At 46.2% G+C, this 24,365-nt stretch overlaps 1 protein-coding gene across 2 annotated transcripts; it reads left to right on the top strand.

The window, feature by feature from the left end:
- Positions 5,882–23,810, top strand: LOC102191549 (cationic amino acid transporter 3-like). Of its 2 annotated transcripts, none has more exons than XM_018063017.1 (13): positions 5,882–6,010; positions 16,681–16,786; positions 17,010–17,412; positions 18,706–18,864; positions 20,438–20,615; positions 21,017–21,129; positions 21,275–21,497; positions 21,654–21,793; positions 21,896–21,998; positions 22,188–22,387; positions 22,584–22,750; positions 23,022–23,130; positions 23,295–23,810. In XM_018063017.1, the coding sequence occupies exons 3-13, from the start codon at positions 17,040–17,042 to the stop codon at positions 23,396–23,398; spliced, it is 1,869 nt and encodes a 622-aa protein (XP_017918506.1). In that variant the 5' UTR covers positions 5,882–6,010; positions 16,681–16,786; positions 17,010–17,039; the 3' UTR covers positions 23,399–23,810. The 2 variants fall into 2 exon arrangements, with proteins under 2 accessions (XP_017918506.1, XP_017918505.1); XM_018063016.1 differs by lacking the exon at positions 5,882–6,010 and adding an exon at positions 13,782–14,081.

Here is a 24,365-nt window from a genome sequence, read left to right as displayed (position 1 = left end):
AATCCAGCATGCTATCAGGGTAAGCTCGTCTGGGGAATTCAGTAAGGCATCTCTCCAGAAGGTTTGTATTTTCAGCAAGAACTTGGAATGTGGAAATCTCACCGAAGGGGTTGGATCGTCATGGCTCTTCATCACTTTCAGAAACCCTGCCAGATCCGTGAATTCTCCACAAGGTCTAAACTATGGGCAGGAAGGATGGTTGGACTGGAGGCTGGCTGGGTTTGGGCAGGTAGTGTGTCCAGAGTGTGCATCCTGCCGGGCTTCTGACTTCCTGTACCAAACTTCTTCATCCACCTCCCCCCACCCCACCCCATATCAATCTCTTTCATCCCCAGCCTCCTTACCATCATTGTTGTTATTGTTCAGCCACTCAGTTGCGTCCGACTCTTAGCGACCCCATGGACTGCAGCACGCCAGGCTTCCCTGCCATCACCAACTCCTGGAGCTTGCTCAAACTCGTGTCCATCGAGTTGGTGATGCCATCCAACCATCTCATCCTCTGCCACCGCCCTTCTCTTCCTGCTCTCAATCTTTCTTAGCATCAGGGTCTTTTCCAATGAGTTGGCTCTTAGCATCAGGTGGCCAAAGTATTGGAGCTTCAGCTTCAACATCAGTCCTTCCAATGAATCTTCAGGGATTTCCTTACCATGGTTACACATCTTACTTTGTCAAGGGCTCAGCTCCAATGCTGACAGGACATCTGGACCAACCCTGCCAGGACAGCTGCTCCCACACGCATCCCAGTTTCCTCTGTGCCTGGTTGAATTTTCATGGTACTCATCACCAGACAAACCATTTATACCTGACTACATGCTCATGGGAGCTACCCAGGTGGTACTGGTGATAAAGAACCTGCCTGCCAATGCAGGGGATGTAAGAGACTTGGGTTCGAACCCTGGGATGGGAAGATCCCCTGGAGAAGGAAATGGCAACCCACTCCAGTATTCTTGCCTGGAGAATCCCATGGACAGAGGAGCCTGGCGGGCTACAGTCCATGGGGTCACAAAGAGTCAGACACGACTGAGCGTGCACACACATGCTAATGAGCTGCACCAGAACTGGGAGCTCTTTCATTTAATGCTGTAAATGAGTAAAACAAAAATGGACCCAACTTTTTTAGGGTTGGTGATTCATAGTATAAGGGTTTGAAAAGACTTGATTATGGCCGTGCTGCAGAAGAAACGTATCTATTTTAAGATATGGTCTAGAATACCAGCTAAAAGGAAAAGGGAATCAATGAATCTTCAAGCGGAACAGAATTTTACTAACAATGTGTTAGTGTAAATGGAAATTTTCATGGAATAAGTATGACTCATATAGAGGAGTTTAAAAAATTTTTATTTGTTTTATTTGGCTGTGCCAGGTCCTAGCTGTGACATGCAGGACCTGCACTTGTGACATGTGGCATCTGGTTCCCCAACCAGAGACTGAACCCAGGCCCTCCACATTGGGAACATGGAGTCTTAGCCACTGGACCACCAGGGAAATCCCTAAAGGGAATATTTTACCTCCCTTGGTTCCCAGAATGAGCAGTTCTTGGAATGTAACTCCAGATTCCAATAATGTTGTTAACTGAAGGGCAATTCTGCTTTTTTTTTTTTTTTGGCTCAGAAAAAAATGCAATGTATTAGACATGCATGGTTTGTACCCAACAATTAGGCTAGATTTAACAATCTCTATGGAGATAGAACGGAGAAGGCAATGGCACCCCACTCCAGTACTCTTGCCTGGAGAATCCCAGGGACAGGGGAGCCTGGTGGGCTGCAGTCCATGGGGTCATGAAGAGTTGGAGACGACTAAGCAACTTCACTTTCACTTTTCACTTTCATGCATTGGAGAAGGCAATGGCAACCCACTCCAGTGTTCTTGCCTGGAGAATCCCAGGGACGGGGGAGCCTGGTGGGCTGCCATCTGTGGGGTCACACAAAGTTGGACACGACTGAAGTGACTTAGCAGCAGCAGCAGCAGCAGCAGCATGATGGAGCTAAACATAGAGTTAAGTGATTACTCAGCTTAAGTGTATCATTTATAGCCCAGGTGAGATCATCCATAATAGAATCTGCGATGTTTCAGGGGCTTCGCTGGTGGCTCATCAATAAAGAATCTGCCTGCAATACAAGAGGCCCGGGTCTGACCCTTGGTTGGGAAGATCCCTGGAAGAAAGGAATGGCTACCCTACCCACTCCAGTATTCTTGCCCGGAGATTCCCATGGACAGAGGAACCTGGTGGGCTACAGTCCATGGGGTCGCATGCTGCAGGATGTGGCCACAAAAAGAAAAAAAGAAAAAGAATTAAGTAGTTTAAGAATGCTTGATTCTCTGCCCCTAGCTTCCTCTTGGTAAATTTGCAAGTGGACCGCAAGGGCAAGAGAACCTCCAGCTGCAGGTGAGTCACTTGAGCAAGACAGTGTCCCAGGGAAGACAGAGGGAAGTCAGCAGGCTTGTGGCAATGGAAAAATGACAGAGAATCTGACCTCCCGCCTTAATGATTAACTGAGACTGTTTCCCTTTAAAGATTGTTTTGGCTGAGGGGAACTGTCATGGACAAGTCCACGTTCTCCCCAGATTGCTGGCTTTTCTGAATAAAGCATCTTTCTTCTCTATGGAAGCCTGTCCCTTGATTTATTGTCTGTCGAGTGGTAAGTGGCCAAACCTGCTGTCAGTTACAGATCTAAGTGCTGGGCTAGGATAGCCATTGAGTCAATGCTGGCCACCTTGTCTCTGAGTTGATATACCCAGGGTGAGTTCTCTCTCCTCATGCATGAAGATTAAACATTGTAATTTATAGTTAGGATGGCCTACTGCTGGCGCCTGGGCTAATGCAGATTTTAAAGCATTGATAGCCTTTTCTGTTTATTCATTCAGCTGGGTCTGGTTGGGTAGAGCTTAGTCATGCATAGCGAGGTTGGGCAATGCAGGAACATCTAGGCACCTAATTCTCATGATGTCTGGTTAGACTTAGAAATGCCCTGAGATATCGGGAACTGAGAAAGCCAGGATTCCCTTAATTCTTTCAGAATCAATCAACATTCTTCCTTAGATATGAAACGACTTAAATATTTCACAACTGGTGAGCAGAATTGCAGTTTATCTGTGGAGGTATTATGCCACTTACAGGCTAATTCCTGTAACAGATGGATAGTGTCTAAACTCTCTATGACAGCTTAAAGTGAAAGTGATAAAACTCAGGACGCCCGCATTGTAGGCAGAATCTTTACCCTCTGAGCCACCAGGGAATTCCCCACTTTGTGTGGTTGCCTTTAAAAAAAAATTTACAATATTGTAAGTCAACTATACTTCAATTTAAAAAAAAAAGTTAATATGAGTCAACTATTACACTTTAAGTCCTGTTTTGATGGACCATGTCCAGGGTCTTATCTTATGGGTCACCTGATGGATTTCAGAGTCTAGTCAACCCTTCACCAGGACCCCCACCCTCTTCACTATTCCGCTTCCTGCTGCCAAGTTTTCCTTCCTGAAAACCAGAGCTCTTTGTCTCTTATCTCCTATTTTCCTTCCCTGCCTGTGCACTCAGCCCTCCCAGCAAACAGAGCTCCTCGAAGAAGAGGACCAAGTCACATCTCCTTTGCTCTCTTCCATCCCTTTGTGCAAAGCTGGATGCACGCACAAGGCTCGTTAAATGCTTTTGTTGCTTGAATTAATATCAGAGATCTTAAGCTCCCCTTCTCCTGGCTGGTGTCCAGCTGGCTTTGGGGTCCCCCCACACTGAAGCGTCTCAGGTCAAGTGCAGACTGTGGGGAGCTGAGAAGTGTAAGAGGACTGGGAGGGAGCAGGGTCTGAGTGGGGCCCCCAGTTTTACACCCCTTCTGAGATCTGTGAATTCAAGTGTTCAAAGAAATAATCAATAAACCATCTATAATGGGAATATGGAAGGGTTTTGTTTGAACCAAACTGAGGACTGTACTGTGGGAGACAGATGCTCAGATAGTTCTGAGGACCTGCTTGACTGAAGCAAGAGTTTTCAGCACAGTCTTATACTTTATCCAAACAAAGAACATACATCAAACATGACAGGGTGTATTCCTTCAAGGCTTCAAAAAAAGACTTAGTACATAGTGAGACAGCAGGACCCTGGTGTCAGGGAAGGGAACTTTATCTTCCAGGGAGTGTTAACATGGATGCCACGAGAACAGAGTTGTTCATCCTTATCTTCAGAACAGATTTTCTTTACCTTAATGGTTAAAGCAGATGTGCTGTGAGCGTTGGGCAGGCTGTCTTAATTCACACAAAGCTCAAGCTGAATCGTGTATAAGACAGGTAGACTTCTCCATTTCTCAATATGTGAACATCTTCTCCATCACAAGCAGCTAAAAATCTTAGAACCATATGATCCAGCAATTCTACCTCTGAGGATATACCCAGAAGAGCTGAAGCTACACTTGGGAAGAGACATGTGTACACTCAATGTTCACAGTAACGAAAACATTAAAGCAACCTAAGTGACCATTGACCGAAGGGTGGTTAAGCCAATGTAGTAGGTACCAGTAATAGAGTATATTCGGCATTTAAAGAGAAGGGGATATAACACATGTTACAACATGGATGAACCTAGTGGATATTGAAGGTGAAGGTGAAGTCGCTCAGTCGTGTCCGACTCTTTGCGACCCCATGGAGTGTAGCCTACCAGGCTCCTCTGTCCATGGGATTCTCCAGGCAACAATACTGGAGTGGGTTGCCATTTCCTTCTCCAGGGGATCTTCCCGACCCAGGGATCGAACCCAGATATCCCGCATTGGAGGCAGACGCTTTAACCTCTGAGCCACCAGGGACACTTAGTGGATATTATACTCAGTAAAATAAACCTGATAGTAAAGGACAAATATTGGGTGATTCCACCGAAATGAAGAACCTGGAGTAGTCAGATTCATTGAGACAGAAAATAGAAAGGTGACTGCCAAGAACTGGGAAAGGATAAAGGGGGATTTTTGTTGTTGTTGTTGAATGTGTAGTTTCTGTTTGTCAGAGGAAAAATGTCCCGGAGTTTGGTTGCATAAAATGTGAATGTACTTAACATAGAAACGGAGTAGGACCCTAGGGTCCTTGACCCCCATGTCCTCTGCCTGCCTTCTGTCTGTGGGAAAAGCTTAGCCAAAGAATAAGTTTAATCCAAGAAGTGAAATCATGCAGAAACAAAGGACAACAGTCAGAGGAGAATAAATAATAATCATGTGGTGACTAAGCATAGTCACGGACCTTTAGTTCCTTCTCAAGGGCTAGAGACAATATTCTGAGAGTGTGCAGAGACGGACACCTCCACCAGGTGCGAGAGAGTACCGAGCTGATGGCCAGAGTGTAGCCATGACATCAGCTGCCCCAATTCTGAGAATCGCCTCAAGGAAATGGGAGCAAATGGCCTCAAGGAAATGGGAACAAACTGACCTTGTGACTGAAGAGTAAGTGTACCTAAAACAATCAAGATGCTGCTGTTCCAGCCGTCCATGACCAATTGCAAGAGGACTGTCAGAGCTGACGGTGCTGTTTCTCCATGTAGCCCCCTCCCTCTGTCTATAAACCTCCTACCCGCTGCCTGTTGGGGTGGGAGGCGAGTCGACCTTTGGCAGGAGTGTAACCCCCTCCCCCCACTGCTGGTATCCAAAATAAAGCAAACTTTCCTTCCACCAACCTGGCCTCCTGAATGGCTTTTGAGCAGCCAGCAGCCAGACTTTGCTTTCGCTTACAAAATGACTGAACTGAATACTTAAAGACAGTTAAAATTTCCTGTTATGTGTATGTTACCCCAGCTAAAAACACCTTAGAAAATCTCGCAAGGGTAACCACAGAGGGCTGTGGTTAAGGACTGACAGAAATTTTGAAGGCTTCCGGTCCTCTCAGCCCCATCCCCACCCCAATTACCCAGGATTAAGGGTTGTCTTCTGTGTTCAGGGGCTCCCCTCTTTGGATTTTAGACAAACATCAGCTCCAGCCCTGCGCGCCTTACCCTCAGCCTCCGTGACTGACCCAGAGCTCCAGGCTCTGCTCCAAGGATCCAGTAAGTCTCAGGTCACCCTTTTCTGTGGGAGACTGGGCGCTGAGTTCACATCCTCCCACAGAGACCTCTGCAACCCCAGGGTGCAGGGGGTCAGGCCAGCTCCAGCCTGAGGGTGGAGAGATCCGTTTTACAGATGAAAGTGGAAGGAGCTGGGGACTGTCTGTTTGTGTGAGGAGAGGAGGGGCCGGGAGAGATTGGATCAATGTCCAGGGGCTCTTGGACTGGTTTTAATCTGGTGCTCACACAACCCTCACATAGAGTGTGTGATGCGGGTACCACTGCCTTCAGTCGCCTGTCTCCTTTCTGCTCTCCATGTCTGCTGATGCCTCCTCTAGGAGCTGAGCATTCTGCTGAGGATAACTCAGTGGTGTTGTGTGTTGAGTTAATTACCTTGGAGCTTTGTACATTCAGCAACTCTGTGAAGCTGGCTCTCCCGTTTATCCTCAGCATAAAATTTTAAAAGCTGTGGTGAAATACACATAAATTTGCCATCTTCACCATTTTTAAATGAACCTTCAGCAATACTGGGTAAATTTACACAGCTGTGTAACCAGTTTGCAGAATTCTTTTTGTCTTGTAAACTGAAACCGCGTCCGCGTTTAACAATGATTTCCCATTTTCCCCCTCACCCAGCACCTAGCAAACCAGCATTCTACTTTCTGTCTTTGTAAATTTGACTGTATTAGCTATTTCATAGAAGTGGGATCATACAGTGTTTGTCTTATGGTGACTGGCTTATATCACTTAACATATTATCCTCAAGTTTCCTCCATGTTATAGCATGGGTCAGAATTTCCCATATTTTTAAGGCTGAATAATATCCCACTGTAGGTATAGAGCACATTGTATTTATCCATTTTTTGTGGATGGCCATTTGGGTTGCTTTCATTTCTCAGCTAATCCGAATAATACCACCATGGGTGTACAAACGTCTCCTGTGACCTCACTTTCAGTTCTTTTGGGTGTACACTCAGAAGTGGGACTGCTCAACCATGATGGTAATTTCACTTTTGGTTTTTTGGAGGAACCACCATACTTTACCCACAGCAACTGTACCATTTTATGTTCCTAAAGACAGGGCTCAAAAGTTCATCAGCAGCATTTGAACAAGAAGGAAACACAGGTCCAGGGAAGTATATGACTTGCTCAAGGGCAGATAGGTGGGGCCAAGATCCTAATCATAGCTTCCTGACTCTGAATGCTTGCCCTCGACCATAATGCTCAACTCGGACCTTAGAGTAACATGGGTAGAAGCCCCCTGCCCTGAACTCGTGTTCTCTGAGTCAGCCTGGCCCCGAAGAGCAGTGTAATGGGGAGACATTCTATGTCCCAAAGGATAGAAAATGGAGTCTCTCATTTCTGATTCAGAATGAGGATTAGTCCTCCCTCACTCCAGGTACTTGGGAGGTTGGTCTGGTTATCCTTTTTTTTTTCGATATTCAATAATAATTAATTAGAAACTTTTTTTTTGCCTTTTCATTGGAGAATAATTGCTTTACAATATTGTGTTGGTTTCTACTGTACGATAAAGTGAGTCAGTCCTAATTATAAATATACTTTCCCCCTGGTGAGCCTCCCGCTCCCTTCCCATCGCATGTGTCTTGGTCCTCACAGAGAGCCAGGCTGAGCCCCCTGAGCTGTGCAGAGGTTCCCACTAACTCCATTTTTCACGTGTAGCACACATAGGTCAATGCTACTCTGTCAATTCATCCCACCCTCTCCTTCCCCCGCTGCGTCCACAAGTCCAATCTCTGACTCCATCTCAATTCTAGCCCTGCAAATAGGTTCATCTGTACCATTTTTCTAGGGTGCATATATATATATATACATTAATATGCAATATTTGTTTTTCTGTTTCTGACTTACTTCACTCTGTATAACAGGTTCTAGGTTCATCCACCTCACTACAACTGACTCGAATTCCTTCCTTTTTATGGCTGAGCAATTTCATTGTGTATACGTACCACAGCTTCTCTATCCATGTATCGTCTAAGGACATCCAGGTTGCTTCCATGTCCTGCCTGTTGCAAACAGGGCTGCAAAGAACTTTCGCACACATGTATCTTTGTGATTTGGTTTGATTTGACTTTGGTTTTCTCAGGGTTTATGCCCAGTAGCGGATTGCCGGGTCATATGGTAGTTTTATTCCTAGACTGTTAAGGAATGCCCATCCTGGTCTCCATAGTGGCTGTGTCAGTTTACTTTCCCACCAACAGTGCAGAAGAGTTCCCTTCTCTCCTCATCCTTTCCGGCATTTATTGATTGTAGATTTTCCAGTGGTGACCATTCTGACTTCTGTGAGGTGATAGCTCACTGACATGTGGACCCAGTGGGGGAAGGAGAGGGTTGAACAAACTGGGGGATGAGGATTGACATGTATACACTACATGTGCAAAACAGATAGCTAATAGGAACCTGCAAAGAGCACAGGTACCTCAGCTTGCAGCTCTGTGGTGCCCTAGAGGGTTGGGATGGGGGACGGGGTGCGAGGGAGGCCCAGCAGGGAGGGGACATATGTATACATATAGCTATTCACTGGGCTTCCTTCCCTTGTGGCTCAGTGGTAAAGAATTGGCCTGCCAGTACAGGAGACACAATTTTGATCCTTGGATCAGGAAGATCCCCATGATTAGGAAATGGCAACCCACTCCAGTATTCTTGCCTGGAGAATCCCGTGGACAGAGGAGCTGGCGGGCAACAGCCCACGGCGTGGCACAGAGTCAGACACGACTGAGCGGCTAAACAACAGCAAAGCTGATTCACTTCTTTGTGTCACAGAAACTAACACAACATTGTAAAAGAGTTATATGCCAATAAAAAATCAGAAAGAGAACACTCATATAAGTAAAATCAGAAATGAAAGAGGAGGTATTATAAATGGTACCTCAAATATACACAGACTTATACACACTTCTTATACTAGGAAAAAGTATACGCCAACAAATCGGATAACCTGGAAGGAAAAAATAAACCATCTGAATAAACCTATAACAAGAAAGGAAGTTGAATCAGTGATAAGAAACCTCTCAACACAGAAAAGATAGTTTCATCAGTGAATTCTACAAAACATTTGATTTAAAAATTTTTTTAAACAATTTTGGCTGCACTCAGTTTTTGTTGCTGCGGGAGGACCTTCTCTCCAGTTGCTGTGATCTGGGGCTACTCTATTTTGGGATGCATGCTTCTCCTTGCAGTTGCTGCTGTTTTGGTTCAGTCCCTCAGTCTTGTCTGGCTGTTTGCAACCCCATGGACTGTAGCATGCCAGATTCCCCTGTCTTTCACTGTATTCCGGAGTTTGCTCAAAGTCATGTCCATTGAATCATTGATGCGATCCAACCATCTCACGCTCTGTCGCCCTCTTCTCCTCCTGCCCTCAATCTTTCCCAGCACCAGGGTCTTTCCCAATGAGTCAGCTCTTCACATCAGGTGGCTAAAGAATTGGAGCTTCAGCATCAGCATCAGCAGGTAGATTCTCATTCACTTGCACCACCAGGGAAGTCCAAAAAACTAAGAATTGTAACAATAACAAAAGACTGCATTTATTTCTAGACTCCTTCCTTTCATAAGATAATGGAGAAAACCTGAGTTGTCAGTGTGTATTCTTTCGAGGGTCCCCTCATAGCGAAAGAACCTTCAACGATACCTTGATTGGGAATGTTTTCCTTCTCGTCTAGTGTCTCCCCTTTCTCCTCCCCTCTGACTTAGTTTCCGTTCTGTCAGGGCTAGCCTGGCTTAGAGATTTGGATGGTTTCCAAATGTAACCAAGGCAGGAAATCTACTGGTCCAAGGCACAGGTATGAATTCATGTCAAAACAGGATGTATAGGGGGAGGGGACAGAAGGCAAGACAGAGAGAGTGAGATGAAGGGTTTCCATCTGAGATAGAAAAGAGGCAGGAAGTGAAGTGAAGTCAAGTCGCTCGGTGGTGTCTGACTCTTTGCCACCCTGTGGACTGTAGCTAACAAGGCTCTTCCTTCCATTGGATTTTCCAAGCAAGAGTACTGGAGTGGGTCGCCGTTTCCTTCTCCAGGGGATCTTCCTGACCCAGGGATCGAACCCAGCTCTCCTGCATTGTAGGCAGACGCTTAACTGTCTGAGCCACTAGGGAAGTCCAAAAGAGGCAAGAGGAGGAGGCAAAGACAGAAGGATTAAGATACTAAAGACTGGTGGTGAGGGGCAAGGAGCAGATTATCAATAGTGAACTACAGGTCACCATGAATGCAACATCATTTTAAAATATTCATATATAATGTATATGCAAAGCACACAAACTCAGCAATGGTTATAGAATTGAGAAATAATTTCAGATACTTCAGGAAGCACATGAAAAAGAAAAGGTGTGAATATTTGAGAGATAGAGGTCAGAAGGCTGGGAAATTTAGGGGAGGGGTGATGATCAGGACACTCGCCTTGAAATACAGGGTGGTTGTTCAATGAGAAAGGAAAAGGAATGTGAGCATATCTGTGATATCTCAGTCTCCGTTGAGATGAATTAAAAACATGGGAAATTATGTTGGAAAGATGAGAGGGTGGGGAGAAAGCAGCAGAGGTGGACCTCAAGGACCGTCTCATGAATCATAACAGGAAGACAGTGCCTGTCAGTTGGGCTGGTCTGCTGGGCTTCCCTGGTGGCTTGGTGCCAATGCAGGCGGTAAGAAGCCAATTGGTCTCCTGCCAATGCAGGAGACGCGGGCTTGATCCCTGAGTTAGGAAGATCCCCTAAAGGAGAAAATGGCAACCCACTCTAGTATTCCTGGCTGGGGAATCCCATGGACAGAGGAGCCTGGCAGGCTACAGTCCACGAGGTCGCAAAGATTCAGACACGACTGAGCGACTAAACAACAACAAAAGCAACAAAATCCTGTGCGATGCTATATCAGACATGCCGTTCTTAAGGGTTAAGTGTCTGTCCTCACATTGTTTTAAACTCTGCATGTTTTCTCCTATTATAGTATAGCTGTTTGAAAAGTCAGACTCTTAAAAAAATGATGTGGAATTTTTTTCAACATTTGTATGTGCACTTGATTCCAAATGTCCTTCTGTTGTTAAGGAGGGGAGTGCGCCTTACTTCTAAATCCCCAATGCCTATTTTAGATGTCTTTTTTTTTTTTTTTTCTAAATTTATACTCTCACTTGTTTGGCTGCCTCAACCTGAATTATTTTTTTTTCATTTATTGAAGTATAGTTGATTTACAGTGTTGTGTTAGTTTCTTCTGTAGAGCAAAGCGACTCAGTTATACATATGTATCAGTATCTTCTTTTTCATTTTCTTTTCCATGACTGTTTATCACAAGATATTGAATATAGTTCCCTGTGTTATACAATAGGACCTTGTTATTTATCTACTCTATATACGATAGTTTGCACGTGCTAATCCCAAACTCCCAATCCTTCCTTTCCTCTCTTCCTTGGCCATCATAAGTCTAGTCTCTAAATCTGTGAGTCTGTTTCTATTTCATAGATAGGTTAATTTGGGTCATTTTTTAGACTCCACATATAAATGATACCATACAGTATTTGCCTTTCTCATTCTAATTTACTTCACTAAATATGATAATCTCATTGTCTAGGTCCATCCATACTGCTGCAAGTGGCATCGTTTCATTTTTCATGGCTGAGCAGTCTGTCGGTGTGTGTGTATGTCTGAATATATATATTTGTTGTTGCTTAGTCGCTAAGTTCTGTCTGTCTCTTTTGCGACCCCATTTACTGTAGTTAGCCAGATTCCTCTGTGCATGGAATTTCCCAGGCAAGAATACTGGAGTGGGTCGTCATTTCCTTCTCCAGGAGACCTTCTTGACCAAGGAATCAAACTTGCACCTTCTGCATCTGCAGGCATCTTCACCACTGAGCCACTAAATATTCACACACACACACACACACACACACACACACACACACACACACACATCACATCTTGTTTATCCATTCATCTATCTGTTGCAGGAAGGGGGACTTCTTCCAGGGCCTGAAACTGGACTCTTGTCTAACACTTGGAAATGAAATGTGCAAGGAGACACGTGTGCTGACAAAGCAAGAGATTTTTCTGGGAAAGGGCACCCGGGTGGAGAGCAGCGGGGTAAAGGGAACTCAGGAGAACAGCTCTGTCTCATGGCTTGCGGTCTCGGGTTTTATGGTGATGGGATTAGTTTCTGGGTTGTCTTTAGCCAATCAGTCTGACTCTGAGTTCTTCCTGGTGGTGCACGCCTTGTTCAGCCAAGATGGATGCCAGAAAGAAGGATTCTGGGAGGTGGGCAGACAAGTGATGTCTCCTTTTGACCGTTCCCAAATTCTTCTGGTTGGTGGAGGCTAATTAGTTCCCTGTTCCTTACCAGGACCTCCTGTCATAAGACAACTCATGCAAATGGTTACTATGGTGCCCGGCCAGGGTGGGCGGTTTCAGTCAGTGTGCTTCCCCCAACATATTGATGAGTTTTAGATTATTTCCATGCCTTGGCTATTGTAAATAGTGTTGCTATGAACATAGGGATGCATGTATCTTTTTGAATTATAGTTTTGTCAGGGTATACAGTCAGAAGTGGGATTACTGGATCCTATATCAACTCCATTTTAACTTTCTGAGGACCCTTTATACTGTTTTCCATAATGACTGCACCACTTTGCATTCCCACCAACAGTGTAAGAGGGCTCCCTTTTCTCCACACCCTCTAACAACATTTATTATTTGTAAACGTTTTAATCATGGCCATTCCGAACAGCATGAGGTGGTACCTCATCGTCGTTTTGATTTGCATTTCTCCAATAATTATGAATGAAGGCCATCTTTTCCTGTGAGAGTCGGCCATGTTTTCGATGTCTCTTTTAGTGCCTATTTCAGGGTGCCTTTTGGCAATATTAGCTGGATGAATTCTGTACGCTGCTTCTTTTCCTTGACCACCTATTTTATTATGAAAGAAAAGTGAAAGTGTTAGGTGTTCAGTTGTGTCCAGCTCTTTGTGACCCCATGGACTATAGCCCGCCAGGCTCCTCTGTCCGCGGGCTTTTCCAGGCAAGAACACTGGAGCAGGTTGCTGTTCCCTCCTGCAGGGGATCTTCACGACCCAGGGATAGAATCCACATCTCTTATGTCTCTTGCATGGCAGGCAAATTCTTTACTGTCTGAGCCACCAGGGAAGCTTATATCATCTTGTTGAAGCATTTAAACTTTACTGCTGTTGGGGCAGAATACTGTGCCCTCTATCCTCTTAAGTTCTTTGTCTGGACCATGCAAAGTAGACACACGCAGGGTAGATGAACAGGAGAAAGAAGCCTTCTGTTTACATTTCCCAAGAAAGAAGGCAAGTGGGCTCTAGGCTAGATATTTACAACCAGCCTTCTGTTCCCACTTGGAGATGGAAATGACAGGAACAGAGTAAATAGCTGGACTTTGTCTGCTGTGGACATGGTAATATAACAATCATGGCAGGGACAAAGAGGGGCTAAACCCTGTGTGTGTAAAAGATCAAGAGGCCACATCATATTTTCTATCTTTGGGGCACCCCACATGCACAGAAAGTCTCCTTGGGGGGCAAAAAGATGGGGGCACCATCCCATAATAAGCGATGTCCAGGGCCCCCACAGACCTATATGCTGGAATCCATCTAGGAAAAAAAGCTGCACACACTTGTCAGGGAGGGTCCTAGGGCAGGGCAGGTAATTAGCCAAAGGCAAACAAAGACGGGAAGAACTACCCTGTACAGGCGATTTAACAGTCTCTTTATGGGGCTCCTCCTCCTTTGGGAGGATGCCCACAGCCTTTCTATTGGGTGTGAACTCTGCCTGGCTTCTGTCTTAACAAACCTCCTCTGTGTGCTCCCCCATGACTGTGCTGCGTCTCCAGTAATGCACGTTTATCATATTTTTAGTTTTTGCCTCCTTGAGAAATGCATTTTTTACTGGGGGCAAGAACCAGGAAAACCTTGTTTCTAGTTTCTAGCCACTGGTGGACTAGAGATTAAGATTCCTGGTTTTTTACCCAGGCCACCCGGGTCCAATTCCTGGGCAGAGAACTAAGCCACTCCTCATGGTTGTCTCTCTCCGAGATCATTGATGCTGAAGCCTGGGATTTCAAGGTAAACTGCAGGTCTCCCCAAACTGCTGGCTGGAGACTTCTGACTCTCTCTCTCCCAGGAGAACTTGCTTATTCTCACTCTCTGCTTTGTTCTCTTTCCAAGACCCACAGGGCTGAATCTAGGTCTGCTCAGTGAAGGAGCCTTGCTGCTGCTAAGTCGCTTCAGTCATGTCTGACTCTGTGAGACCCCATAGACGGCAGCCCACCAGGCTCCCCCATTCCTGGGATTCTCCAGGCAAGAACACTGGAGTGGCTTGCCATTTCCTGCTCCAATGCTTGATAGTGAAAAGTGAAAGTGAAGTCGCTCAGTCGTATCCGACTCTTAGCGACCCCATGGACTGCAGCCCACCAGGCTCCTCCGTCCATGGGATTTTTCCAGGCAAGAGCACTGGAGTGGGGTGCCAACATTTTTCTCTCTCCTTTCCTCTTTCTCTTGTTCTGCCTGATCTACAACTCCCAGCATATCCCTCGCCCAAGCAGTGCTTCCTCATCAACTTTCGAGAAACACCCCGGGAATCAGAACTGGGCGCCTACTGCCACCATCAGCAAATTGCTCCCTGCTATGTTGTCGTTCAGTTGCTCAGTTGTGTCTGAGTCTTGCGACCCCAAGGACTGTAGCCAGCCAGGCTCCAAGTTTTCTTGCTCTTTCAGATTCTTTTGTTAATTTAAGATACTGTATTTGTAAAAAGGAAAAATGCTAACAATCATTTGACCATCACATGGTTGCCACAAACCTTCAATTTATAAGAAAAGGCAGTATCTTTGAGGCACAATAAATCAGTGCGTGATAGTGCTTGTATATGTATATGTACAGACTTAAAATATAAGTATAATTAATGCACAAATATGCATTTATATAAAAGCTGTGTATTGAAATATATATTTGAATATTCACTCTTCGTCTGAAATTCAGTATACCTAGGTGTTTTGTATTTTTATTTATTAAATCGCTCACTCCTTGGTGTCCGTGTATACGCTCTGGATTCTATTCTCTTCTTAGAAGAGCATTAGTCATATGGGGTTAGGAGCCGCCCTAATAGCGCAGGTATAGGAGTAAGAAGGTAGTCAGTTAGCACCATGCAGTCAAAGTTGCTGTCATCTTGAGGTGCTGGAAGGAAAATTGCAAGGTTCAGATGATTATATCAAGCCAAAGTGACGTTGGGTGAAGGGAGTTCCGGTACCTCCTAAGAGGCCAGTTGACTCAGAACAGTGTCAAGTATGACAGAATTTAAAAGAGATTCAGCTGGTGAGCAACAGAAATAGGCAGAGACCACAGTTACAAGTTCTTCAGGCAGCAGGACACCATCTGGGAAGGGAAACTTTTCTTTTCATGGACACCATAAGAAAGGAGTTGTTCATCCTTATTTTCAAAACAGATGTTCTTTATTTCAATGGTTAAGACAGATGAGCTGTTAGAGTCAGACAGGCTGTCTTAGTTCACACAAAGTTCAAGCTGAACCACAAATAAGCCAAAATGACTTACCCATTCCTCAATATACGAACATTTTCTCCATCACAAGCAGATAAAAATCTTAAAACCATATGATCCAGCAATTCTACTTCTGAGTATACACCCAGAAGAGATGGAGAGAAGCACACTCTGGAAGATATATTTGTTTACCCGTGTTCATAGCAGCATTATTCACAATAACCAAAGCATGAAAGAAACCCACGTGTCCATTGACCAAGAAGCGGATGAGCCAGGTGCGGTATGTACTCATAATACTATGGAGTATTATTCAGCATTAAAAATGAAGGGAATTCTAACACATGCTACAACGTGGATGAATTCTGTTGACATTATACTGAGTGAAGCCTGACAACAAAGGAGAAATAGTGTATGAACCCACAAGAATGAAGTACCTAGAGTGGTCCCAAAGAGTTGGACATGACTGAAGCAGCAACGCGCTAGCTCTAGAGCGGTCAGGCTCACAGAGACAGAGGGTAGAATGGTGGCAGCCAAGACTGGTGGAGAAGAAAGGAGGAATTTTGCTGTATGGGTACAGAGTTTCAGTTTTACAAGATGAAGAAAGTTCTACACTTTGGTTGCCTAAAATGTAAATGTACTTAACTAAACTACACACATTAAAAAGATTAAAATAGTTAATGTTACGTTCTGGGTTCAGTTCAGTTCAGTCGCTCAGTCATGTCCGACTCTTTGCGTCTCCATGAATCGAAGCACGCCAGGCCTCCCTGTCCATCGCCAACCCCCGGAGTTCACTCAGATTCACGTCCATTGAGTCCGTGATGCCATCCAGCCATCTCATCCTTGGTCGTCCCCTTCTCCTCCTGCCCCCAATCCCTCCCAGCATCAGAGTCTTTTCCAGTGAGTCAACTCTTCGCATCAGGTGGCCAAAGTACTGGAGCTTCAGCTTTAGCATCATTCCTTCCAAAGAAATCCCAGGGTTGATCTCCTTCAGAACAGACTGGTTGGATCTCCTTGCGGTATTACAACACAATTAAAAAAAAAAAAAAAACCCTCAGAAGCACCCCCTGAGGTAACCACAGAAGAATCAAGGGCTGATAGCAACTCTGCAGATGCTTCCTTCCTGCCCCCAACTCCATCCTCACCCCAACAAAAAGTTGTCTTTTGTTCACAGGGACTCCCCTATTCGGTTCTTGGAGATGTCTCAGCTCCAGCCCTGCACGGCTTAACCTCAGCCTCCCAGACTGACCCAGTGCTCCAGGCTCTGCTCCAAGGATCCAGTAAGTCTCAGATCATCCTCTTCTGTGGGAGACTGGGTGCTGAGTTCACATTCTCCCAAAGAGACCTCTGCAACCCCAGAGTGCAGGGGGTCAGCCCGGCTCCAGCATGAAGGTGGAGAGACCCATTTTCCAGATGAAATTCAAAGGAGCTGGGAGCTGTTGTGCTGTGTCAGAAGAAGTGGGGGGTTCATCATCTTGACGGCTTTGCATCTTGTTTCCTCAGCAGATCGTAGCCTCGTGACCTCCCTCTAGGATGCTACTTCAGGATGCTCACCAATTTGGTCAGAAGCTGCTGCGCAGGCGGCCGCTGGGGCCCAGAGAGGAGACTGACCATCACACGGCTGGTTGTCTGAACACCCTAGACCTGGTGATCATAGGCGTGCGCAGGATGTTGGGAGCTGGTGTGCACATCCTGGTTGGAGCAGTGGCCAAGTACATTGCTGGACCAGCGATCATCCTCTCCTTCCTGGTGGCCGCCCTGTCTTCTCTGTTGTCTGGGATCTGCTATATAGAATTTGGGGCCCGTGTACCACGCTCTGGTTCTATGTATCTCTACAGCTATAGCATCATGGGTCAGGTGTATGGCTTCATCATCGGCTGGAATCGCATACTGTCCTTAACTGTTGGTGAGATGTTGGGGTACAGGAAGGGGTGGGGCTTCAGATCAAGAAGCTAGGAGAGATGAATGGGATCTTTGCTCATTCACAAGCAGATGTTATCCACCTTGCGGGGCTGAGCTGTCCTCAGTCACTGCAGTCATGTCTGACTCTTTGCAGCCCCATGGACTGTAGCTCTCTAGGCTCCTCTATCCTTGGGATTTTGTCAGGCAAGAATACTGGAGTGAGTTGCCATGTCCTGGTTGCCATGCCCTCCTCCCGGATCTTCCCAACCCAGGAATCGAACCCCATCTTGTGGGGGTAGATGGGTAATAGTGACAGAAAGGCTCTACAACTTCATTCTACTCAGTTCGATGCCACTGTTGATGTTCAGTCGCTAAATTGTGTCTGACTCTTTGCGACCCCAGGAACCGCAGCATGCCAGGTTTCCCTTCAATCCTGCTTTCCTTAATCGATGAGACTAAGAAGTTGAGGGCTTCCCAGGTGGCTCAGTGGCAAAAATCTGACTGCCAGTACAGGAGACTCGAGTTTAACCCCTGGGTCAGGAAGAATCCCTGAAGAAGGCCATGGCAACCCACTCTAGTATTCTTGCCGGCATAATTCCATGGACAGAGGAGCCTGGTGTGCTGCAGTCCATGGTGTCACAAAGAGTTGGACACAACTTAGGGGCTAAACAACAGCGACAACAAATAACCTTGAAGGAAAGGGAACTGTAGGGAGTGGGTGGGTGTGTGTGTTAGTCGCTCAATCTTGTCCGACTCTGCGATCCCATGGACTGTAGCCCTCTTGGCTCCTCTATCCATGGAATTCTCCAGGCAAGAATACTGGAGTGAGTTGCCATCTCCTTTTCCCAAGGATCTTCCCAAGCAAGGGATCGAACTCGGGTCTCCTGCACTGCAGGCAGATTCTTTACCATCTGAACACCCCCTGCACAGGAAGTGGGTAGAGGGAGGCAAATTCCTCAGGATCATCTCCTCATCATAGTGAAGACTTTGGTTAGCTGCTGACTTCCTGGGATTTTTCCTGACACTCTGGTTTAAAATGCCAATTCCGATGCCACCATCCTGGTCCCACTTCCCTGTGTTTTTTGTTCATTTTCTGTAACTTTGATCTCCTAGCATATTAAAGAGTTGACCTATGTTGTGAATCATCTGGGTCTGCCCTCCCCACCTGATGAGAAGAAGCTCTTTGAATCCCTAGATATTAGGGGTTCTTTGTTGCTATTGTTGTTCACTCCTCTCCCTAGATGATAGCGGTTCAATTTCTGTTTGCTCATAAACGTTCCTTCTGCTGCTGCTGTAGGCACTGCCTGTATAGCCCGGGCCTGGAGCTACACCTTCGACAGCCTGATTGGGAACCACATCTCTCAGGCGTTAGAGAGAACTTTCTCCTTGTATATGCCCTACTACCTGGCCAAGTACCCAGACTTTTTCGCCCTGGGCCTGGTGCTGCTGCTCACGGGTGAGTCAGGGGTCAGAGCTAGGGTGGGAAGAGTGAGAGGTGAATGGGAAGCTGGGTTGGGAAAGCCTCAGGATTCCTGAATGGTGGGGGAATTAGGACTGGGAAGGAAGGTTTGGAATAAGAAAGAGAGGAAGGCAAGACAAAGACCATTTTTTTCCCTACCTTTGGGCTATTGAAAATTTGGGCTGGATCATTCTTTGAGGTAGAGGTAGTAGGTGGCTCAGATAGTAAAGAATCTGCCTGCGATGTGGGAGACCAGGCTTCCATCCCTGAGTCTGGAAGATCCCCTGGAGAAGGGAATGGTTACACACTCCAGTATTCTTGCCTGGAAAATCCCACGGACAGAGGAGCCTGGTGGGCTACAGTCTATAGGGTCGCAAAGAGCCGGACACGACTGAATGACTAACACTTTTGCTCTTTGTGGGGGAGGCTGTCCTGGGCATTTCAGTTTTGTTTTTTTTTAATCATTTTTTTGGGGGAAGTCCCTGGTGGTCCAGTGGTTAGGACTCTGTGCTTTCACTAATAAAGGTGCAGGTTCAATCCTTGGTTGGGGAACTAAGATCTTGCCTGGCAAGCAGGTCACCCCCAGCCCCCCAAAAATATCATTTTTGAATATTGAGTAGCAACGCTGAACTTTATGTACTACGTACCAGTGATGCACAGCCCTCCAAACTGTATTAATCACTATGTTTCCAGACAGTGCCAAAAGTCCCTTGTGGGATAAAATTACCCCAGTTGACAATCAAAGTTGGTTTTTTTCTTCCTGGCTGCACTGGATCTTCTTGTGTGGCCTTCGGGCTCTTCATTGCTGTGCTTGGGCTCAGCAGTTGCAGCCTGGAACATGGGATCTTAGTCCCCGGACCAGGGATCGAACTCATATCCTCTGCAACGCAAGGCAGTTTCTCAACCTCTGCACCACCAGGGAAGTACCAAAGATTTTATAAAATCATTACTGATAATTTTTTAACTTTATCATTTTATGGGAATATATTTTACAATGTTGCATTAGTTTCTGCTGGACATCGCTGTGAATCAGCCAGAGGTATGCATATATCCCCTTCCTTTTGATCCTCCCTCCCACCCCACAAAGACTGTTTTTAACTGAGAGGAAACTTTTCCAGTTTACTGAGATATAATTGACATACAACATTGTATAAGTTTAAGATGATTTGATAGACATGTATATTGTGAGATGATGGCCACAATAAGAAATTAACCACCTGAAAGTGTACAGTTTGGTGGCACTTAGTACATTCTCAGTGTTGCATAACCATTACCTCCTTCCAGTTCCAAACATGTTCTTCACAACAAAAGGAAGCCCCATACCCCCTGAGCAGTCACTGTTTGTCTGTCCACCACCCGTAACCACCAGTCCTAGGCAAAAATGTGTTTGCTTTCTATCTCTATGGATTTAGTTATTTATTTGGCCTCGCCATGAGGCATGCAGAACTTCCCCAACCAGGGATCAAACTTGTGCCCCCTGCCGTGGAAACTTGGAGAATTAACCACTGGACTACCAGGGGAGTCCTGGATTTAGTTTCGGAAAGTTTCATTTTCCATTTTCACCCCACAGGACTACTGGTTCTGGGAGTTCATGTGTTACCCCAGGTTAACAAAGTGTTCATGGGCATCAACCTTTTGGTTCTCAGCTTCATCATCGTCTCTGGCTTCATTACGGGAGACCTGCACAACTGGAAGCTCACAGAACAGGACTACGCATTGAACACCTCTGAATCCAAAGACATTTATAGGTTAGGAGGATGTCCTTGACCTTAGTAATGTATGGCATGAGAAAGGGTGCCCATCTGGGAATCTGGAGGTTGAAGACATCTCAGGCTTCTCTGGTGGCTCAGATGGTAAAGAATCTGCCTGCAATGCAGGAGACCAGGGTTCAATCCCCAGGTCTTCCTGATCCTCTGGAGAACAGAATGGCTGACCATGCCAGTATTCTTGCCTGGAATATTCCACGGACAGAGGAGCCTAGTGGGGTACAATCTATGAGTTTGAAGTTGGACACAATTGAGAAACTAACCTAAAGAGACCTGGCCTAGGGATCCTGGGGCGCAGGACTCGTCATATTAAGGGAGGAGTCCAGTATACATGGCTGAACACACCTCACCCACGTTCTTCCTTGCTGCTTCTCTCACCACAGCTTGGGCCCTCTGGGTTCCGGAGGGTTTGTGCCTTTCGGCCTTGATGGGATTCTCCGAGGAGCAGCTTTATGTTTCTACATGTTCATTGGTTTTGATTCCATTGTCACTACAGGTAACACGGTCACTGTGTGTCCCATCCAGGGTGTGGGCTCGGATTGGGCTGACATGAGCATAGGGGTTTCTTTTGGAGGTTCAACAGGAAAGGTGTGTTTCACTCTGGTGTGTTTCCTGACCCAGTATTTCCTCTAATCCTGCAGGGGAAAAAGCCCAAAATCCTCAGCGGTCCATCCCCATCAGCATCGTGGTCTCAGTCTTGATCTGCTTTGTGGTGTACTTTGGTGTCTCAGCAGCTCTCACCCTCATGGTGCCCTACTACCAAATTCACCCTGACAGCCCCTTTCTACAGGCTTTTCTCCATGTTGGGTGGGGCCCTGCCAGATATGTCGTGGCTGTTGGCATCCTCTGTGCTCTTTCATCCAGGTCAGTGTCTTGGTTTTCTCCTCATTGACTCGGGTATCCCAGCCTTTGGGATTGAGAGACAAGAGAGAAAGACACCTTACCCCATGTAGACGAGGGAGCAGATGCCCTGGTCTCTCCTGCTTCTGCACGTTCTCACTCCTCTGTTTTCTTTTCCAGCCTCCTGAACACCATGTTTGCCATGTCTTGGTTGATCTACACAATGGCAGAGGACAGGCTTCTTTTCCGATTTCTTGCCCAAGTCAATGCCCGTACACGTACCCACATCAGGGTCATCATGATTTCTGGAAACCTTGCAGGTAGATAAACAAAACCACTCCCTTTGGATTATCTTTCTTGGCTTGCATATTTCCAGCTGTTTCTCACTCCATCCCCCCACCCTGTTTATGTCCTCCCTCTAGGGGTCTTAGCGTTACTCTTCCATTTCAGTGATTTGATGGATCTCATGTCACTTCGGTCCCTGCTTGCTAACTTGGTGGTCGATTTTTCTGTCCTTGTGCTCAGGTGAGACTCCACTCCACCCTGACTGGGGGTCTTTGACTTGTGGGGATTGATGGGGGCTAATCCTCTCTGCCTCATGCTGCCTTCTAAATGTCCTGCTCTGCTTTTGTGGGAAAAAAGAAATGGATTCGGCTGTGTGATGTTGGGTGAGTAGGGACTGCTGTTCATGTTGCCATCATACCTCTAATTCAGGTATCACTCAGACCAGAATTTAAGCAAGAACCAAAAAACAGAGGAAGAAACTGAGATGGAGCTTGTAGTCCAAGAAAGGTCTTTGGACTCTGTACTTGAAGCCAGCAACTTAAGTTTTCTAAAGAGTCTGTGGTTCCCTCCCAGCACCATCCCCACCCGGAAATCTGGCCAGATTGTCTATGGATGTGCCTTCCTGCTTGGTGAGCAGTGGGACTTCTCTTTGGTGGTATTCTGAAATTTCCAGGATGGGTAGGAGTGTATATTTGTCAGTTGAGGTGTCTTGGAGATATGATGGCCCTTCCTGATGTGGGCAGCCTGGGGAGGGGTGTGACCCGAGGTCCTGACATCTTTGGCTTCTGGAGTCCAGCCTGTTCTCCTCCACCTTGACCCTTGCAGTTCTCCTGCTGATTATCCTCAGCCTGATCCTGGCCCAGAGGCCCAGCCAGGTGTTCTCTGGAGACCCCGTGCTCACAGCAGTGGCTGTGCTGCTGCTGCTGCTCATCACTGGGGTCACGGCCATCATCTGGAGGCAGCCCCAGGACCCCACTGCTCTTCACTTCAAGGTAGGTACCTCGTGTGCCCAAAGTGTCCTCCTTGAGTGAAGGAGGTCTGCGTGCTTTAGGTCTAAGCTTCCTTTGCTGGACCAGGGAGGAAGGGGAGTTGCTGAAACCTATGGACCCTTCCCTGATCCACACTCAGTGCTTTACATACACGATCTAAGTAGGCACTGAACACACAGCCTGAATTGCTCTGAACTTGTCCCTCCCACATGGAATAGGGTCTCCCTTTCAGATGTCTAGGGTGTGTTCAGGGATGACCTGACTCTGCCCACAGGTCCCTGCTCTGCCTTTCCTCCCACTGGTGAGCATCTTTGTGAACATTTACCTGATGATGTGCATGAGCACTTGGACCTGGGTCCTATTTGGCATCTGGATGGTTATTGGTAAGTGACTTTCTGGAGTAAAGAGGCCTCTTGGGTAACCACACCCAATCTTCCTACCACCTCTCCCCTAAACTGTGTCAGCTGCCATAATAGGAGGCCTATTGGGCATTTATAAGTGAGGAGAGCGCCTGCTTTTACTTCTCGCTGTCTCATTTCCCTACTAGGATTTGCCATATACTTTGGATATGGGATCCGACACAGCTTAGAGGAGGACACTGAGCAACACGCCAGCCTCCACCTCCCAAATGCTGGACAAAAACATCCCTGATGCTGAGTCATCTTAACCACAGGAGAGAGATGCCGCGCGGAATCCCTCCATGCCCTGGAGGATCTGCTGGTTCGAGGGGCACTGTGAGCCTCTATGAACGGTGAAGGTGGAATGCATTTACAGCCGTGTATTTATTGCCAGTGGACAAAGTGACTTTAATGTTGCAAATGCTGAAGGAAGCATTTAAAAGCATAATCAGTTCAGTTCAGTCACTCAGTCATGTCTGATTCTTTGCGACCCCATGAATCGCAGTACGCTAGGCCTCCCTGTCCATCACCAACTCCCGGAGTTCACTCAAATTCATGTACATCAAGTCGGGTAATAGACATCCAGAAAAGAGAATTTTCATGAAAAATGTACAGAAATGTAACCAGAAACCAGAGGAAGAAATAAAATATTAACTTGCACATAAGCAGTGTCTTCTTGTGCCTGTTGCCAGTGAAAACACATAGATTGTCACATGAGAAATAAAGATAACGACAGAAAAAAAAAAAAAGATTGTCACATGAGACGGAAACACAGGTAACCATATATTGTGACAAGAGCTGTACTTCGGGGGTTTCCCTGGCGGTCCAGTGGTTAAGACTGGCCTTCTAATGCAGGGGGTGCCAGTTCGATCCCTGGTCGTGGGGCTAAGATCCCACATGCCTCACGGCCAAAAAACCAAAACATAAAGCAGAAGCAATAAAGACTTTTAAAATGGTCCACATTAAAAAAAAAATCTTAAAAAAAAAGAGTTGCACTTTAGGGAATTCCCTGGAGGTCCAGGATTTAGGACCCAGTGCTTTCACGGCCATGGCCAGGGTTCAATCCCTGGTTGGGGAACTCAGATCCTGCAAACTGTGCAACGTGGCCAAAAAATAAGAAAAAAATATATAAATGTGAATTTTAAAAAAGAGTTGCATTTTAAACATGAGAAAGCAAATGGGTTGGAAGCAGAAGTAAAGGAAGAGATACACTGTGAAAA

This window comes from Capra hircus, chromosome 18 (assembly GCF_001704415.2).
Source record: "Capra hircus breed San Clemente chromosome 18, ASM170441v1, whole genome shotgun sequence".
Taxonomy (NCBI): Eukaryota; Metazoa; Chordata; class Mammalia; order Artiodactyla; family Bovidae; genus Capra; species Capra hircus.
The sequence above is the reverse complement of the archived record's forward strand: the minus strand, read 5'-3'. Positions and strand labels throughout refer to the sequence as shown.